This window comes from Phoenix dactylifera, chromosome 1, assembly GCF_051530095.1.
Source record: "Phoenix dactylifera cultivar Ajwa chromosome 1, Ajwa_hap1_PhDact_Kaust_v1.1, whole genome shotgun sequence".
In the NCBI taxonomy this organism is placed as follows: domain Eukaryota; kingdom Viridiplantae; phylum Streptophyta; class Magnoliopsida; order Arecales; family Arecaceae; genus Phoenix; species Phoenix dactylifera.
Window position 1 is genome coordinate 1,437,609 of NC_143190.1, and position 20,454 is coordinate 1,458,062.

The 20,454-nt window shown below is 40.1% G+C and overlaps 1 protein-coding gene across 3 annotated transcripts; it reads left to right on the forward strand.

The window, feature by feature from the left end:
• The first annotated feature begins 7,552 nt into the window (after positions 1–7,552).
• TCP2 (TEOSINTE BRANCHED 1, cycloidea and PCF transcription factor 2) lies at positions 7,553–18,676 on the forward strand. 3 transcript variants are annotated; one of them, XR_003384971.4, is made up of 5 exons: positions 7,553–8,233; positions 8,470–8,691; positions 8,825–10,369; positions 17,486–17,782; positions 18,370–18,676. XR_003384971.4 is itself a non-coding variant. In XM_008786634.6 (4 exons), exon 3 carries the CDS (start codon positions 8,999–9,001, stop codon positions 10,340–10,342), a length of 1,344 nt encoding a protein of 447 aa, XP_008784856.3. In that variant the 5' UTR covers positions 7,553–8,233; positions 8,470–8,691; positions 8,825–8,998; the 3' UTR covers positions 10,343–10,369; positions 18,370–18,676. The 3 variants fall into 3 exon arrangements, 2 of the variants coding, with proteins under 2 accessions (XP_008784856.3, XP_038970476.3); XM_008786634.6 differs by lacking the exon at positions 17,486–17,782; XM_039114548.3 differs by lacking the exon at positions 17,486–17,782 and having other exon boundaries at positions 8,830–10,369.
• Positions 18,677–20,454: the final 1,778 nt, after the last annotated feature.

Below are 20,454 nucleotides of genomic sequence, written 5' to 3' on the forward strand. Positions count from 1 at the left end.
AGCATTCAGACTTTTGGAGGGGGAAAACTAGTTAATTATAGGAGCCAACAAAAAGAATAACAAGTTAATGTTTGTTACATTCACCACCAGATACACATTGCTTGTCTTGAGATATGCAAATCTCAAGATAACTTAACATGAAACTCAAGACAAGTTAAATACCAAGTATGTCTAGGTAAATGGATAATAGTAGCAGCAATGCTTAAATCAGCTTTAATTTATAAATGTGTAAATTGATGTGCTGATTTAACCTAGATATCCATCTACAAACATGGCACATCTTGGTGCCAATCCTAACCCACCGGTCGACGCACGCATGCATCAAGATTATGCAAATATGCATTCGAGAAACATAATAAAGATCATAATGCCTATATTATGCGCTGCGATGAAGGCACGCCACTATCAACAACATATGGCCTAGATCATGAATTCACAAGACCTAGTCCGCTTATGGCATAGGCATTCATTCATGCCAGGAAAAATGCATCACATTTCAAGATCTGTATCCTCATCAGCTCCAGAGATAAATGGAGACAGTACACCAACCCATCCACAACACATGACACACATACCAAACATCAGATCAATCACCCTGCAATGAAGTAAATTGAATCTCATCTAAAAGGATAGGAAGGAGCATTAGATGCAAGAGGATCCAAGCACAAGGGAACAGTGAATCCTACTGTTTTTAAGCGTGGGAACGGGAGCACTGCATGGCCACTGTACACTGGCTTTAAAGTGGTGGTAAAGTACAGAGTTATGCTGTGGGAGCCCCCTCGGGGCTTTGAGAGAGGAGAGCAGCAGACACGGTGGGAACAAGATGCCGCGGTATCGCTGAATCGAGAGTGGCAGGGCCCCAACGGCCACCCAAAGCGAGGGTTGATGATTAAAGAGGGGGAGACAGAGAGACACGTAGAGTGCCCTCTCGGATGCCCATCATTGTAGAGAAATTATTTCGTTCTTTTAGAGCGCAGAAGCTGGCGCACACGCAGACGTCAAAAGCCTCTACCGTATTTTAAGGCAACAAAATATAGGCTTTTGCAACTACTGCAGCTCGTGATCAGACGTGAATGTGCTCCGCTCGCTTCCCTACATGGCAAATGGGTGGGGGGATTGTCAGCTATTAAATTAAAGGGGAACAGTGCTTGTGCAGTTGTGCCCCCCCTGCCTTTTCACCACGGCCACCGAGGAAGGTAACATGCTCCTTCTACTTCACTACAATGTTGAGCTGCAAACTATATATGTACACATACACACACATACATACATACATACATATGTATGTATCCATGCATGCATGCGTATGTGTGTGTATATATATATGTTGTGGTTCAAATTTGGTCCGAGGGTGACAGCGTCGGAGGAGCTGCTGGTTGAGTCGGTGAAGAAAATCCACCTGCTGGACGCCGATGTACCTGTACAAAGCCTCACCGGTGATTCCGGTGAGGGCCCTCCAATGTTTAAGTTAGCGTGGAGTTTTTTTTGTTGGCCAAAAGATCCTCAGGTGTTACTTGATGGGGCTATTTATAGCCCCCGCAGAGGTGCCCAGATGGTGGAGGTATGGCTCATCCTCATCATGGAAGGAGATGGCACTGGCCAGATGGCGCGCAGCCACAGCGCTGGCCAGGTAGCGCTGGCGTATACCGCAGGATACGACCTTTGTCAGCAGGCATGGCTGGGACAGTAAGACGTAGTCCTTTTCTTGGCGTGGCCATCAAGCAAAGCATGGTGCGGTGAGGTTGCCGCAAGGCATGGCCGTAGCGTGTACTGGGCGAGACTAGTTCAGCCTTTGGCAGGGATCGAGGTCAGCTTGGCCTTCGACGAGGGCCAAAGTCGGCCTTGCCCGCTTAGCAGGGCACGGAGGTCAGGCCGACATGGGGGCCACGACAAAAATTCGGTGAGGTTAGCTTGGTAGATTCTGAGATCGGCCTAGCCTTTTTGACTTTGAAGTCTGCTCAGTAGGGTGCCCCGAGCTCGGATCAGGACATCATTGCCTGCGGTCAACGGGACCTCTTCGGCTCTTGGTCGGCACTACAGGACGTCCTGACCTCGGGCCGGGGCGTGTCGTCGTTGTAGACCCCAAAGGAGGTTGCTGCAGGTCGTAGCAGCGGAGAGATGTGGCAGAGATCAGCTTGGCCTGAGGTTCAAGGTAGAACTAGCTCTCAGCGGGACTGAGGTCTAGTTTGATTCGCACTGAGGTTTATTTGGCCGGAACGGGGTGGTCCCCTGTCCTAAGCAAGACGATTCATTTTGCGCCCCCCCCCCCCCCCCCCCCCCCCCACACACACACATCAATATACATATATATATCTATACATATATATATGCACATATATACATATACATACATACATATACATACATATACACATATACATACACACATACATACATACATACATACATGCAAACATATATACACTCGCGCACGCGAATGTTATCGCTGAAAATCTAACTCGGGCAAGCTTAGTGGCTGAGAAAGATGACGAGTTGCCCATGCGGATCGATAAGGCCGGTTTGAGCTTGCTATTGAACTTCGAACTGGGGTAGAAGGATTGGATACGACGATTGCGTTCGAATAGGGACTTCCACCCATGTCCAATCTGAAGTAACAAAAATATGGAAGTATGCATGCTGAAGATTATCCGACGAGGGTTCTCTGATCTTTAAGTTGATCTTAGAGAAAAGTGGAGGTTTGGAAATGGCGGAGTGACAACGTGGTAATGAAGTCAGATATAATTTATCCAAGGATCTCTAGCATGTGCTTTATATAGATAAAGATCAACATTGACATTAATTAAATTAGGCATGTACAGTAGCCGTTACAGTAATAGTCCGTATATCTTGTTGGGGCATAACGCTCATACATCTTGCCCATGAGGATCATTCATGCATTCCGGGCGTTAAGAAAATCGCATGCTATTGTGAGTACAGTTATCGCAAAACTTGAATGGCTTTACATGTGCTTGTACTGTTGGCCATATGGTGAGCTTTTATTAATCGATCTGTCATGTCAGCTGTATCCGGAGCTTACCGATAGCATGTTTGTATCCATCTTGCTTTTTGAAACTAGACTCGTTGATAAAGAAGTAGGAAGGGTGACACCATAAAGTGACGTCCCATGTTTTCTTTCTTTTTTTTTTAGCAGTGAGAAGGTGCTGGTTTCAGGGTTACTACTTGCTCGTGTCTTGAGGTGTGTGCACTTCATGGATAAAGCCAGAAGGTGGTGGGTTGAGTTCATCTTAGCAGGATAAGGGTGTTTGCAAGTGGAGCTCAATATTCAAGCCATGTTGTTTGGGTGGAGAGCATGTGAGTATTGAATCTTACAAATAAATGGACGCTCTGAGAATTGGGATTAGTATATTAGAGAAGAGGAGAGTAGATGCATAAATATAGCATTAGTATAAGTCTGGAATGAGTGTTAATCCTCTGTAACCTCAGTTGGAGAAATTCTTACAATCAATTGCACGACTGATTAGAATATTTTCTTAGCAGACGCTACAAAATCCATCCCAGTCAATCCATGCTTCTTGGTTTAAAGTGGAGAGTAAGGCTCACCTAGATTTTTTCTTTAGCCTGAGTTAGTTCATGATTAGGCTTGGTCAAGTCATTTTTCAAGTTTAGAATCAAATTTTAATATGACTTGGATGGATATATGGTAAGAATTCATTTTGGAGAAAGAGAGCGCAGGAAAGAGAGAGAGAAAAAGAAGAGAGATTTGCGGGTGGCAGCACCAACAAACAGAACCTTATGATATTTAGTTGTTAAACAAAAAGGCGCGATCACGAAGCCAACCTTCAATTCCTAAGAAAAGAAACATTAACTTAAGTAGGCCAATTATACGGCTCAAATGATCGAGGGGAAGTTGGATAAAAACTTGCTTAGTTAATTAACTTCAAATTTAAATAGTTAGGACTTAATGCATCAAGCTTGTATTATTCATACTATTCTTATTTTCTATATTTTTACAATTTTGATTCTATTGAATCCTCTCGTGATTTGATTGCTATCTTTCATGGCGACATAGGTTCATGTGTAATCAATAGTGAAGCAGACAAATTTTTCGATGAAATCATTTTATTTTGTGATCTCTAAATGGTACTTCTATCAGCATAAATTTTAGTAGCTTAACTTTATATTTAATATTTATTTTAATATTTGTGGGTCACTGAGTTGATCGATTAGGAGAGGATGACTTGAGCCTGACTCACAAGTTCACCCACTTGAACGACCGAGGACCTATGAGTTATATTGTAGATTATTTATTACTATTGATATCCTATCATCTCAATTAAAGAATTTTCTCAAAGCAGGGAACATCATTTAATCATAACATGTAGATCATTCTATGAAAGTTTAAAAAATGACATGCATGGGATATAAACTATTACCTGATATAATCGTGATACCCAGAGCAAGAATCGAATTATGTTATTCATAGTTTTAAAATTAATTTCTCAAATTAAGTTTAAGCATCGCTGTTTTAATACCTATCCTTCAAATCATGGGTTTTTTAAATAGCATATATGGTAAACATTTCTGCATATATTCATCAACCTAATCTTAGCAACTGACAGAAATGATGGCTTCAATTGCTAGTCTTAGCAACCAATTAAGACTAGCAATAAGAAATGTTGACCTCGATGTTTGCTGAGGTGTCGACTGGAACTATCAAGCCAATCAAAATGAGCTAACCGACCAACAACAATAACCCATGTATCTCCAATTCAAGCATATTTAAAATAATTAATTGCTATTAAAGGCACAATCACAATTTCACTTATAACTCTTTCCGACTGAATCAATCATTACAGCTCTTCTCTATGTGCGTAACGTGGAGACTCTTATCGAGTAATTAAGGCCTACTTCCACCTTGATCGGTAACAGACGCCAACCATTTCTATATAAAGGGCCATGGAAAGAGATATATGATTTCAGTTCGGATTCTACTGGCAACAATTTAAAAAGTCGACCACTATATTTAGGTTTGGTTGAGAAAACAATATGCATTAACATTATATAATTTCAATATACACTATGTATCTTCAGCAAGAATTTTTTTTTTATATACATATACATATATTCTAAGGACTTGGTTGAAAATCATAATGGTAATTAGATGGCAATATTTTCTATTTTTACACTATAATCAAGCTATCAAAACTCTTAGTGTGGGCTAGAGACACAAGGCAAGCATGCATAAAAATATACTTTTTTAGGACATGATGTTGTTAACGGTGCAATCGAAACAGCCACTTCAACAGATTTAAGATGCACAAAGTTTTTAGTGGTTTAATTTTTTTATTCACTTTAGTTAACCATAGAGTAACACAAAAATATTTGCCGGAAAAGATATTAGACTTTATTTCCCTGCATGATGACTGATGAGAGGTTATTTGATAGCTTTATGGTGCATCCATCATTCTATCAGAAGTATCAAATGAAGTAAAAGTATGATACCTGTGCAATGCGAAGATAATGATATTATAAATAATAATTTATATGATAAATGAATAAGTAATTTGTAGAGGAAAATATTTCTGAAAGGAAATTGTTTTCCCTCCTTTAGAAAAAAAAAATCATAAATTCATTATTTTTTGCACGCAAACTTTAAATAGCCAACCATTTTTTCTAAAATAATTAAAAAGAATTCCACTTAAATTTGAACTTATTTCAATTTTTTTCGAAGTTTTGTTATTTTACGAATTTTGTGTACATGGAATTAGTTAAATGTTTTCTAAGATAACTCTAGATTCAAATTTTCTCTAAATAATTAAGAACAGTTGCTCTATGTGTGTGGAGAAGACTTATTTTTTAATTCATTTTTTTTGTTCATGGGCTCTAAATATCCAATAATTTTTTTAAAATAATCTAAATTTGATTTTTTTTCAAATAATTAGGAAGAGCCCCACAAAATTTATTTTGAATTTTTTCCTCTATGTGCATGGAAGGAAATATTTTTGAAAGGAACACAGCTTCCTAAAATATTTTTTTTCTGTGTGTGGTGCTTTCTAACATATTTTTTTAATTTTTTTTTATTATGTGTGGAATTAGTTAATGGCTTTCTAAAATAACTTTAAATTATTTTTTAAAAAATAATTAAGATGAATCTTTACGTCTGCAAGCATGGTGAGAAATATTCCTGAAAGGACTATAACATTCTAAAATATATTTTCTATGTGCGATGATATCTAATATATTTAAATATATGTATATCACTTCACAAAATCACCAAATTTATTTTGAGTCTTGTTTTTTCCTTTGCGTGTGTGGAGGGAAATATTTTCGAAAGGAGCACAATGGTAATTTCTAATATATTTAGATATATATGGCTTCCTACATAATAAAATTTATTTCAATTATTTTCTCTATGTGTAGAGTGAAATATTTTTGAATAGAACACAATTTCTTGAAATATTTTTTTTCTATGCATGCTGATTTTTAACATATTTAGATATACATGTTTTTCCAAAATATTGATTTTTTATAATTTTGTTTTCTATTTTTTCTGAATTTTGGAGAAGGGTTGAGTTTTTTCTCTCATTTCCATTGTTTAAATATAAAGATATCTTTTCAAAATACAAATAGCAAAAATATCTTGAAGGAAAAAATCAACAAAGTTTATTGAAAGTTTGAAACATAATTACCATAATAATAATGAGTTCATCGGAAAATGTCATCCATAGATATGGTCCCTTGATTCTCCAAAGAAGTGACACCTATGTAGAGGGGTAAGAATATTTTATCTCGGAAGAAATTTACTTTGGTTTCATCAAATTAAGGAAACATTTGATTTAATCTAGGAAATAAAATTATAGAAATTCTTTCAAAGTTTAGAAACATAAATTTAATCATCTTTAGTATCCATTTTGGTCCATTATGAAAAAAATAGTCCACTTTTTTCTTCTCCTTGTATTTAATAAAAAATTAAATTTAAAAAAAGAAAAAAATTTGCAAAACATGAGATATAGAGTGTATACGAAAAAAATGGAAATTAATATGAGTGCAATATATATATATATATAATAAAAGATAGAGAGAGAGAGGAGGGTTGTATTTTTCGCGCGAAAGAAGGGTTGGATCGCATCAAAGCATTCTGAGCTGATTCCTCCGCCGCTAGAACAGATCTCGAAACGACTGCTGGACGATCCAACGGTGGATTGTCTCGGAGGAAGGCGAATCCTTCTTTGGTGCGAAAAATACAATCCCCGTCCGGCTTAATACAGACAAGGCAAAAGAAAAAATCCACAGTAACAAGGCAAGCAGGGGGCCAACTTCGTAATTCCCTCAAATGCCAGCCCCAATTCAGACCCACCTCATCCGCCCGGTTCCCTCACTTCCACACTACCAGCCCCGGCACACCAAACATCATATTTGGTCCAACAAAAGCCGAAATTAACATAATTTATTGCCACGTGGCGAGTTAGGAGTGGGATAACTCGGTGTGTGCTGGATGGGAAGGGGATGGGATGGGAAGGAGATGGAGGGCAATTAAGTGAATAAGAGGGAAGGGAAGGGGTAAAAAGGAGGAGATTCCACTATATAAAGTAGGGGGAGGGGACGGCGGAGTGTCTGACCTTTCCCGATAAGCTCGGTGATTGCTCGAATGGGAGCGCCTAGGGCATCGAAGCACGAGCTCGTCCTCCGCTCTCCCTCCCCTCGGATATATTAATCTACTCCTCAAAATCCCTCCTCTCCGATTCCCCCTCCTCTCCTCCTCTTCTCGCGCAAAACTCCAAGCCCTCGGCGTTTTGGCGGGCTCGTCTCTCCTGTTTCTTAGGTTTTTCTCGAGGGGATCACGGAGTGGCGGGGAGGAAGGGATCGAGGTCCGATAATGGCGGTGGCGTGTCCGAAGCGGGCGTAGCGAGGGGGGCGGAAGGCCGGCGTGGGGGGATCTTGGGTGGTGGCTTCATCTGGAGGGGGCCGCTCTGGGAGGCGGAGCCGAGGGAGGCACGAGGCCGGCATTCGTGAGCGGAATCTCGGGCACACGAGCGCGGCGCTGGGCGGCGGAGCGATCGAGGTCCGTTGCCGAGGAATGCAGCTGGATCGGAGCTCGTCTGCCTCCAATCGGTAGAGAAACAGCCGTCGTAGTGTCTCAAGAACCTCGAATTCTTGGTTTCTAGAGTGGAGCCGCAGATCCGGAGAGGACAAGGAGAGCAGATTATAGATCTGAAAGCTGAAGACTTAGATCGAAGCGGAAAGGAAAGATTAGAACTTTTATGCTCTCAAGGTGAGCCTTTCTTTTTTTTTTTTGCTTATGTGTAGTATAAGAATTGGAGGACGAGAAGGTGAGTTTGGGACTGAGATTTGAGTAGGTTTTTTTTAACCGAGCAAGTTTAGAGCTTAGAGTTGCTTGTCTTGTTTTCTGTATTTTGCCTTTTTGTGGTTTTGAGGTCGTCGTCGTTTGGCTTTAAAGCTGCGAGGATTAAAGGCGCTGGCTGCTTTTGTGTTTGTATTTTTATGTAGAAAGAAAAACGTCCGAATTCGAGACCTGTTGCTGCTGCTGCGGTGCGTACAGGCGGCAGTGCTGATCTCTGTCCGCCTGGCGAGCGAGTAGCGAAAGGGATAGAAAGAGGGAGCGACCGGAGACCAGCGCGTCTCTCTAGATGTTGCTATGACATCGCTGTGGAAAAGCTGAGGCTAAGAGCTGACATCTCCGGCCACCAACGCCATTTCCAGCGTCCAAAGGTGCCTTCTTTTCTCTCTCTCTCTCTCTCTCTCTCTCTCTCTCTCTCTCTCGAGTCTTGTTAGCTATTTCTTTGTTTCTCTCTTTTATCCCATCCACTAGTAATGCTGGGTGAATTCGTCATCAATGCTAAAGGACAGCGCCACCGACTCCTAGAAACGCTAGCCCGAGCCCAGCTCAGCTTCCTGCGACAGTCTCTCCCTCTTCCCCAAACCGAGAACTTGGGATAAGGACGGAGCGGGCGCGGAGGTGATAAGGACGAGCCCAACCCATCCACCCCGTCTCGGCCCGGCGAGGCATGAAAGCGGGATGGAGATGGAGGAGAACCACGCCTGCAAGCGATCCCGGGTTGGAAACGGCACCGCCACCAGCAGCAGTCAGGCGGCCAAGATAGGCCGCAAGACCCAGCACCAGGACGACGACGACGAGGATGGAGAAGGGAGGGGCGGTGGCGGCGGCGGCGCCGAGAGCCGCGTCATGTCTTGGCACCACCCTTCCTCTAGGATCTTCAGAGTCTCTCGGGCCTCCGGCGGCAAGGACCGCCACAGCAAGGTGTACACCGCCAAGGGCCTCCGGGACCGGAGGGTCCGCCTCTCGGTCTCCACGGCTATCCAGTTCTATGACCTCCAGGACCGCCTCGGCTACGACCAGCCCAGCAAGGCCATCGAGTGGCTGATCAAAGCCGCCGCTGCCGCAATCAACGAGCTCCCCGCTCTCGACGGCACCTTTCCGGAGGCTCCAAAACCTCATCACCCTGAAGAAAAGCTGCCGCCGGAGGAGCCTGATGCCGAGGCCGAGCCCAGCTACAACCAGCAGCAGCATCTTTCGCTCTCGAAGTCCGGCTGCAGCAGCACCTCCGAAACGAGCAAGGGCTCGGTCCTCTCCCTCTCCCGCTCCGAGATCCGCGTCAAGGCGCGTGAACGCGCCCGGGTAAGGGTGAAGGACAAGGAGAAAGACCGAGACGATGGCCATGTCGCCGTCTCTCATCACCAGAATGCGAACCCTTGTCTCAACTCTCAGACCTCCTTCACTGAGCTTCTCACCGGCGGCGGCAGCAGCAATGGCGCTGACGTTGCCACAGCACAGGCGAACAGCGTTAATTGTCTCCAGAAGCAAATGCGGCACCTGCCGACTGTCACGACCACCGCCGATTACTTTGGCCAAGCAGGTCTCTTTCCCCAGGCACAGAAGTCCCACCAGCTGCCATCAGGGTTCTCATCCCAACCCAACTTTGGGAACAGCTCTCCCATGGGAATGGCACCGCTCAACATTGCCGCCACAGCAGCGGGAGCAGGAGACCATCCGGAGATGCAGCAGTTTTATTTCCTGCAGGACCATCTCATGTCCGCCTCAGCCATGGGAGCGGGGCCGGGAGACTATAACCTCAACTTCCCCATCTCTTCAGGTCTTGCAGGTTTCAACAGGGGGACCCTTCAGTCCAATTCACCATCTCAGTTGCCTCACCACCACCTCCATAGGCTCTCCTCTCCGGTAGACGGATCGAACCTGCCCTTCTTCTTTGGCTCCGCTGCGCCAGCTGCGGCCGCCACCTCCGCGGAGAACCAGTTCTCTGCTGGATTTGATGGCCGCCTGCAACTCTGCTATGGGGATGGCTACCGGCATTCAGACCTGAAGGGGAAGGGGAAGAGCTGAGACCTCCTGTGCACCTTCTCCTCGCTGGTAAGAGGTTTCACCTGTTAACTATAGCCTCCTCAATGACAAGTGCTTGCGCTTTTTCTGCGAAATGGACTGTTAAACAAATAGTTTAATTGAAAGCACTTGTCTGCTTTCAATTTAATCTAGGTTTCTTGGAGTGCTTTTTGGCTTTTTGTGTTTTATGGTTCCTTTATCAAGATCCTCATATTGGGTTGCCATTAGGCATATGCTTGTTTTTCTCAAGGGTGCATGTCCTTGATTCCCTAGCTTTTCTAACTGAATGAGCGATGTCCACTACCAGTAATCACCTCCATCTTGGGTTTCCATCCATCTTGGGTCACGTTATCTTGTTCATTAGACCAGGTGTCAAATAGCGCATGCAAGCAGCCTATCTATACGGAAAATGCTGAAGAAAAAGTTATCATGTGCGTAAACTATGCTACCCCAAAAATTTTAAATAATGATCACATTTAATGCTCTGAATTTTTTAAACCGAGGTCACAGTATGAAATTTATGTGACCGTTGTATGATATAGTATTTAAAATTATTTGAACAACAAAATAGGGAAACTGAATAATGGTTGATATTTTACATATGATATGGGTCTGTTCAAATTATTTAATGCTAACTGACTGTGGTGGTTTGCATTAGTTGACAGTAGCTGTGTTTTGAGCCACTGAGGCAAAGGGCGATGTCCCTACTTAGGTGGTCTTAAATAATATCCCTCACAACTAGGATGTGTTAAGAGTCCATGTATAAAAAGAAAAAAAGAAATGCAAATAATTTAGTATTAAGTTTGGGGAGTCTAATTGAAATCTTTGGACGAAGATAGTTTTGAGACACTGAAACGATAATTTTCTACTATATTTATTAGCTGTGTTTATATGTTTAATAAAAAAATATTTATTTGAAGAATCCCTATCTCTAATTCCTAAAGTATCTCTAACTCTCTCTCTATTCTTCTTATCTTTCAGCATCAGCTGCCACGAACTTCTCTTTCCCTCTCTTTTCTCTCAGGAAGTTGCTTCTGAAACAGTTGACTATTTGTCTTTCCTATTCTTTGGTTCTTCTACTTCTTGCCTGAACAAAACGAATTGTTTCATATATGTACGGTGATATGCTTGATCTCTGAATCTAGGTTGAGATAAAAGTGAGCTCTATAAGATGTTTGGAAATCAAAAGAACACTATGTTCTTTGCAAGTAGGTCGTGAAATTGTTTTTTGTGGCATTCCTGTCTAAATATTGTAATTCATAGAAAAGTTAATTTGAGTGGGGTCTAGTAATGATAGTTCAACTTTGCAACTTCTGTTCGAAGTAGAATCTAACAGTCATTTGAGAGCAATGTGTGAGCATCAAATTCCTTCTTAAATCTTCTTTGGGTGACTTTTAGGAAGCAGCAGCTACGGATCGATAAGGTGCTTACCATTCCATTTTTTTCAAACATAATAGACAACCACCAATTTCCTTAACAGATCTCCTATGTTGAATCTCTAGATGCAAATAGTTAAGGTAATAAAGTACTTGCTTGAGCAGTTTGTTTTGTTTGCAAGTAGGCATTGTGCAATGCACTCGACAGGGCTATGGATTAGATCAAATGGCCCGTATGAATTGTGCGCGCCTCCACTCTTGTGCAGAGTGATTAATAGGGGCCTTTGGATCTAGTCCACATCCCCCATGGCCTGCGTCTCATGGTTCTTACTTTGGCAGATACTTTCAAACTAAACACAATCAAGAAAAGGAGCTTCCTGAAGGTGAGGTTTTGCACCGGCAGCCTGATTCACTAATCAATTCAAAACATGAATGGCCAATATGAGCATGTGCGCGCATATGGGTTGTCTATTCGTCTTATTGTTGTGGAAGAAGGGTGTCAATGTGGAGTTTAGGATTAGCTATGGAGCTACGTGGCCTACTATTCCTTATTGTCTTGATTTTGGGTTTACTTTCATTACTAGGAATTATCTTACCACTCGGGTTTTTCAACATCTTTTTCACTTGAGCCTGCATCTTTAGATGAGACTTCTTTGATGGTTAATCTTGATCCCTTGTGAAAGTTCCAATTATCTTGTTGTGCAAAACAGTCACTCCACCCATTAGATTCAGCACCTATTAAAAATCCAGTTTGCTGTTTTCCAACAAGAATCTCTTCATATGAGATTTCAAATTTTAGCAGCTGAAATCTTTTATATGAAATGCCTATCATGCTTTCTAACCGCTTCAAAATCTTGGTCCTTGCACTCACTCCTTAGGCATTCTTTACCCTAAATTTTTAACAGCTTTGGTTCCTCTTCACCAAAGATGAACTAGGTTTCCTTTTGCACTTTAGTTTCAATGGGGCTGAACAGGTATGAATTTTGGCAAGTCCAGGTCAACTCTGAAAGTTTTTCCCAAGAAAAGGGAAAAAACGAATTTACATTGAGAATGCTGGATATTTTTTCAGCATGTGTTTTACGCATCATAATGAGTTGATGCTTTTTATAATCCAAAAGAATTATTAAAGCCGAGCACAAGAGACTATAGAAAGTAGATAGCAAAAAATATTATACAACATATATTTTATGTTCGTCTTGACTGGTCGAATCATGATTCTTCCGAAGAGTAAGCAAGTTTTATGGATTTTTATAAAAATAATCTTCTGAACAAGTATGTGTACCTTAAATATTTTGCAAATCAAAATCGACATGCTTTCCAATCTACTTAAAACTTGCAATATTCCAATTTAATCCGGTGAAAATGCTTTCTAGTGGCTAAGTTTATCACCTATGAGCAAACTTTAACTCAAAAAATGTGAATAAAAATAAGGCTTTCTGCTTTATGCTTGTTAGTTTTGTTTTGAACTTTTCATTGATGCTAAATTTCAATGACAACTGATATGAACTGCTAAAATTATTAAAGCTGAGATGTTTTTCAGGTTGGTCCGGGCCAAAATGTTTCTATCATGACCAAAACTTGAAATCTTGATTCAAACATGAATATAGAACACTCATGGGCATATTTTGGATGTTATTCATGGTAGTCAAGTTGCTGCATGGCTATCTGTTTTGCGAGTTAATATCTTTAGAACTGATATGCTAAACAGATTGCACTCGGACAAAAGATGTAGTTTCTGTGTAGAGATATGGTTTAAAAGACCACCTGTTTTGGGCAAACCAATTGGAAGCAATAATGATGGAAAGGTATGAGAGGATAGAGTCCAATTTGGATGTGTGTGTCAGAAGTTGAGTCCCATCCGAAAGCCAACAATATATGCTAAATGACTGCGGTAGGTAGAAAAGATTTCAAATCTTAGGTGTTGGACTCAAAATATTAATTCTGCCCATGAGTTTCAGAAATCAAGGAATGTCGTGCAAGAGTAGTGTAGAAGTCCATGAGTCTAATTAAATGTTAGTTTGAAGAGTATACAAGTTGTGCAAGAGTTACATCGTGGAAGATGAAGTGTATATGCAATCAACATTGTGAAAGAAGTGTCGCAACAAGTCTATGTAAGGATGGACATGGTTGTGTGCTGATGCAAGAAATGGTGTATGAAGTGTACATATAATCAACATTATGAAAGTCAGAAATGTCATGACAAGGCTATATAAGGATGGCATGGATGTGGTGCAGAAAGGAGAGCAAATAAGACATAAGGTTAGTCGGAAGTTTCGAGGCTCGATGTTTAAAACATGCCCAGGATGTTGATGTGGTTCTGTTTGTCTCAGTATATTTTGAAAGTTTTCTACTTTTAAATTGAGCTTTAATTTGTTCCTCTTCCCTCATAATAAATTTGCTTCCAATGATGCATGAGAGATTCTAGAATATATAAGAGCATAACTTCGTGCATGCTTAATTCTAACATTGGGTGGGTACCAAGAAGACTTCATCAGCAAGATTTGGAGGTTGAGACTGCGAGGCATTTTATGGGTGCTGATGACACTTTCTGAAATGGAAGAGGCACCTGAGATGGATTTGCAATTAAAAATCTGGAATGTTATTGGAGAGGACACAGAGCAAAAGGGTGTAAAAGATCGAGGAGAACCTATGAAATCCCTGAAACTCTTCACTTCTTCCATGCTGATCTATAGCTTCTGTAAAATTAAATGGTGAATTGTCCTAAAATTACACACAGACACCTGTTAACCATATGGATCAGACCAATATAGTAGAAAGTTCAAGTCAGCTGATTCTCTCATTTAGATTTGAAAAAAAAAAATAATAATCCACTGGCCAAAGAATCAATGACTTTACCCATACTTGATCAGTTAATGTGATAGATAATTATTCTCTTTCCAATATTTAAATCAATGTTCTGCTATTTACCTTGTAAAAATATCACCCTAGCACGAGCCACTTAAATATAAAAAAAATGTAAAAGCCATCTTTTCTAAATGTTGAACATGAGTGACTCATATAAGCTTTTGGGTGAACCCAAAATCTGTATAATAAGGGAACATGAAGGAGAAAAAAAATAATGGATTACAAAGGTGGTGAATTTCGAATGATGAGCACAAACTTGAACTAACCAACCAACCTTGTAATTTAGATTCCTATGAACTTAACAACCAGGGGAATTCTAAATTAAATCTACCTTGTTTTCATGTAATAATCCTGATTGGGATTTGAAAGTAAATGGGGTGCACTAGGAACCTGAACATAGCATGAAAGAGGCATTGTACACATTTAATTGTATATGATAAATTGTGGGTGGGCCAATCGGCAAAATATTTTTTATTTAGCCTATCATTTAGAGTACATGCCCCCTTCGCTCTCTCTGTGTGTGGTTTTGTTTGTCTCTCACATATCTAGCATGGAGTAGGGGGGCAACTGACATCCTCATAGATGACATCACAAATTATATGCTTGAACTTGAAATTTGTCGATGATGTTAGGTTGGCCTGCCATAATATTGAAAAGACTTGTCATTGACCTTCCAGTAGTGATCAATGTTCCTTTGCACAATTTGAAAGAAGATGCCTGATTATGCATACACGAGAATTGTTAATTTTCTTGTTACATCCTTATTACAATTCTTTCTATCCTTCTCACGCAATTGTCGGTGGACCACAAGTGACTCTCAATCATTACAGTGGTTGCTTCTAGAAGCCATCAGGTTCTTAGGGTCAGTTATTTTAGTCTTAACTTGTGATAGATTCTTGCCACTGACAGAAATATTTGTTGCCCACAAACATTGCAGCTTTTTGCAAAATTCTCATGCCAGCACCCATTGAATATTTATACAAGTTATTTTTTGTAACTTTTCATCCTCAATACTCACAAATAGGGTTCGCTGAATTGTACTTTTTTTTTGGGGGGGGGGTATTGTACCAACCGACTACCAATTTGGTACATTAGTACCAATTTGAAGCGTACCAAAACCAAGGGGAGGGAGAGGGAGGGAGAGAGAGGGACGAGAGAGAAAGAGGGAGATAGAGAGGACTAGGGTTCCCCTCACCTGGAGTCGGGGATCTTGGGAGAAGCAAGGGTTGCAGAGAGGGGGGGGGGGGCTTTGAGGGAGGAGACAGCTAGCATGTTGAGGGCCATGGTGTAGGATGTTCTTGAACAGAGAGGGGGAGAGAGAGACGAAGGGATAGATGCATATTAGTGATCTGTGGTCGTTGTCGATGGTGACGGCTATGGTGGCCTTGAGGCAGATCAGGAGAGAGGGGAGATGACTTGAGGAGTTGCAACTCACGACTTGATATAAATTATTGAACAACCTAGTTTTCTTTGAAACAGTCCCAAACGGCTTGAAATCGGGTGGAACCAAATGGTTCATCCTGGTTCTCAGTTGGGACCAAATTGGGTGGCTAAGCTTTCTCGGTTCTTGACCGGTCTGATTTGGTATGCCTCGAACCGCTCTGTTCGGGATGGTTTGGCGGTCCATGCTCACAAGAGCATTATAAAATATTATAGTAAAGATCTTTTGTTTGTCGAGATTAGTAGATGGTTTCAGAACACTTGAAATGAATGCATGCTTATTTAATGGATCTGTTTTTTTGTTAAACGCACGGTATGCAATTTGACATTTGCGAATAGACACTATTCTTACAAAAGGGTACATCCTTAACCATTGTATAAAAGTAGAAACCATTTCTGAACATCATCTAACTTTATACAAAGGCAGTATAACTTTTCTTAAAATGTTTTTATGCGTAAGCTTGCTACATAAGATTATTCATGATATTCGGTAATAAATTAAATTGTTTTATTGTTTCGACAAACAATTCATACTAGTGGCATTTAATTCATGACACATCTCAATGGAATTGTCCATAGGAGTTTCCTTATCTTATCTCAACAACGCAATCCTAAAAAATATTTCACATAGTATGGTAGCCATCCCAAGTAGGATGTCAATCCAGAACCGAACCTGATGAGTAGTTAGACCAGTGCAGATCTTTCTTTGTTGTACAGGAGCTGCTTAACTCTGCATTTTGGTTGATTGGTGAAATTCTGAATATAAATGATTTTGGAACATAGTGAATAATGACACAGCATTGATGCAATGCATGCCAGAACTATGGTCTAAATGTTTGAAAGGAGTGGCACTTTAACATGGAGGAGCTTTTTATGATTGGGGCATGTATCTAAGTGATGAAGTGGTTAAATTAGTTGTAATAGTAATATTTGAAAAGGACCAATATTGCTTAAGGTGACTTTTATGCGATTAGATTTAAGAATGACTGGCTGTTTGTAATGGTGCTAATAAGATGCTTTTCTGAACCCAATTACAGTTAAAATGTATCAGAATTCTGATGATTTGGGACTTCTCAAGATCTTGGTTTTCAGACTTCATTTGTTGCTTAAAATTTTTGGCACTTGTTACCATCCCATCACAACAAGAATATGTTTGCAAGTTTGTTTTTAAGATATTTGCGGCAGAGAAATTGTTTGAGTTTCTTTGTCAACTAACTGTAGGATTTGACAAATTGTACATTGGGGAATGCTATCTTAGGAATGTGTGACTTGCACTGTGCATCTGTATTATGAGGAATTAGTGTAGTTCTGATGTCATGCTTTTTTTTGGGGCTAAAGTTATCGTCTGTTAAAGACCGATCCTTCTATAGATCAATGATTATTTTTGATGCATCTCTATGTTTGTAAAACACCACTTAGATTATAATCCTTGTTTCCCTAACATTTGCATATATGTTCTTAACAGATGCATTGCCTCAGCTTGCTAATTTTATATGTCATGATTCAAATAATATTGTAATAAGAATGGAGCACCATACTGGAGGTTAAAAGTGTATTGTTCTTGATCACATCCCCACGGTTGCTACCATTTCCTCATAAAAGAAGGCGTTGCAACAGGTTCTGGAAGAACAGATACCTTAGTTCAGATCTTATGATTGTCCGATGCCTCATTTTTATATTGCTCCACCTACTATTGAAAAGATTCCTTGGTTCATCTTTTTAGTGTGGATGATTCTGTGGATAGGGTTGTAATAAACGAGCGGTATGATCCCCTGACTTCTCTCTGTTTCTGAAAGTTCCTAAATAGATATGCGTTGCAGCTTGCTCTTCTATGCTGGCCAGTGATTTTGTCAATTTTTCTTTGCATGTGCTATTTACCCAAGCACTCAACTACAACGCAGTACCTATATCATTGATACAATTGCTAAACGGAACAATTGAAAGCAACCATCTTTGTGAGCCCTACAAAATTATAGGGATGAAACTGTACTGTAGACACCCAACATAATGTAGCATGCAAACAATGTAGTATATAAAGCACAATCATGCATTAGATACCAGTCCAATGCAAGTAATTAATCTGGACTTTTCATAATTTCATCTTTCTTACAGTTCATTCTTCTAATTGTTAAGCATGGCATCTAGAACTTCAAGAATATTCAGAATCATAGCTTTCATTTCTTTGAAGTTGTGCCACAACATTTTGCAATAATATATAAATGACACGTCCCATAACGTCCACCAAGATGTGTACATTTATTATCTGTATCAGGTTATTAATTTGTTCGAATTTCCTTCAATGACAATCTACTACAGCTGTATTAACTTGTACCCAATTGACGGTTGCAGGAACTGAAGACAGCAGCCATGATGAACTCAAGTCCTTCGCAAACAAGGCATCTGAAATGTGATATTATTCACATTATTGGTGTTATTGTAACTAACATTGCTGTTTTATTTATCTTCCTTGCTGTTCTCAGGAATGCCATTTTGTAATTTATGAGTCGGATGATTTTTATCTGTGTGGTTCTAGGTTTAGACCTCATTATCAGAACCATAAACATTTTCTTAAATTTTTATTGCTGTCTTGAGTTCAACAAGCTGTAGATCTGAGATCTTTGAAGCAAACAGAGTTGGCCGAGGGTTTGTTCGTTCATGTTGCTCTAAAACCTTGCTGTAAATGATTTTTAGGCTATTCCAGTGGAAGTTTCTCTCATGGGACTCATGGCATTGAATTCGTCCCACAAGAAACCCGAACAGGATGTCAAATGCGGCTGCCATCCTGGTGGATAATGATGCCCCTGAGGAATATTCATTGTCTGTGTTTTTGCAGGCTTTGCTCCTGAAGACTTCGGTTTGCTGAATGGTGCTATACCCTATCCAGGCAAGTGTTTCAGATGCCTAGCCCCCCTGTAAGTTTGGAATTTGGCTGGTGGTCTATTATCAGTGCTGACTGCAATTTTGGAAAAATTGTTCCATTTGCTGTTTTTTTAGATGATATTGAATAACTGTTTTCCTAATTAACTTGGAGTTATGCCGGTGTGGTTAATATTGATTTCATGCGCATAGTTGTTTTCAAGTGTTTCTTTGCAGAATGTTTTCTGGTTATGCAATTTCATATGTTTCATATTATGATGATTGCCGGCTGGACCTTTCTTGGCGATTGAGTTCAATCAATTCTACACGAACTTGTTATTTCAAGTCTTTAAGGTTTTGAGCAAGGCATCATACAGTTACAAAGACCGCCACTGAAACCATTATCGACCGATGTAACGATCATAATAGCCTCCTTTTTAAAAATCTAGGTATTTCAAACTTTAATATTTAAATATAATTATTACAGCAGCTGCTGGAACATAATGATGTTATTTCTCTTCAATTTTTATTAAATAAAAATTATTTTTGCTATAAAAACACTTTTGGGGAAAATTTAATAAAAAAATAATTTTAAAATTAAAGTTTTATTTTGAGAAAGGAACGTGCAAAAAGGATGATTTATTTATGTTATAATAGAGGATAATAATAATTGTAAAAAAGGGTACCATACTAGCTGTTATTAAATAATGTAACTGGAGGTGGCTGAAACTATCTTCATGGCCGTCATAATGGTTATAACATTGTCATTTGAAAACCTTTCCCGAATTTCTTATCTATGGTTTCTGTCCGAAGTCTAAAAGCTTCCCGTTACTTCGAACTTTTAGCTTCCTTGACAAATTGGAGCGATTTAACGTTGCCTCCAATTCGTAACAGGAACTACTGATGAACAACTGATAATTAGCAACAGCAACTAGTGATGAAAAAGTGATAAAAACCACATCGCAGTTCAATGATAGAACACAATAACGAGTGATTCAGGTACATGCTCGTCATAGCTTAAGAATGAATTATCTGGAACAATCAAGCAATGGTAGAAACAAATAAAGTACTGTAAACCATATTACAGATCAGAAAAAGAGAAGTCTGGATGTTAAGGTAGTCTGAGATCAGATTAAGCCTCAGCTTTGTTAATTATTACGTATTTTTTGCAAACAAGCTCATCTGCAATACTTTGGAAGTCCAAGCTTTCAATTAGATTCCCAGATTATGAAAGTCAAAATAAGATAAAGGGGACCAAGCACATGCTTAATACCAGCCATTTTATTGGATGCCTCGCATGCAAACTATGACCAGAAAGCATACTTCTATTAAATGTTTTAGGGTAGGTACCTTGACACATCGACTTGGTCTGAAGCTTCTTTCTTTGACAGGGAGGGAGACCCCTACGCCCAATGGCACTCCAAAATAGAATCTCAAGTGCTAACATGATGCCACCGATTTCTTAAAAGAAAGAAAAGCCGCCACCAGAAAAGGAAAAAGAACCACCACCAGGAGATCCTTCCATAGCATCTGGAGTACTCTTCTAAATCTTAAGTTTCTCATACGTCGACTTGTCCA

Bases quoted from the DNA above. Each gene is read 5' to 3' on its own strand.
- TCP2 (XM_008786634.6), top strand. From the start codon at position 8,999: ATGGAGATGGAGGAGAACCACGCCTGCAAGCGATCCCGGGTTGGAAAC.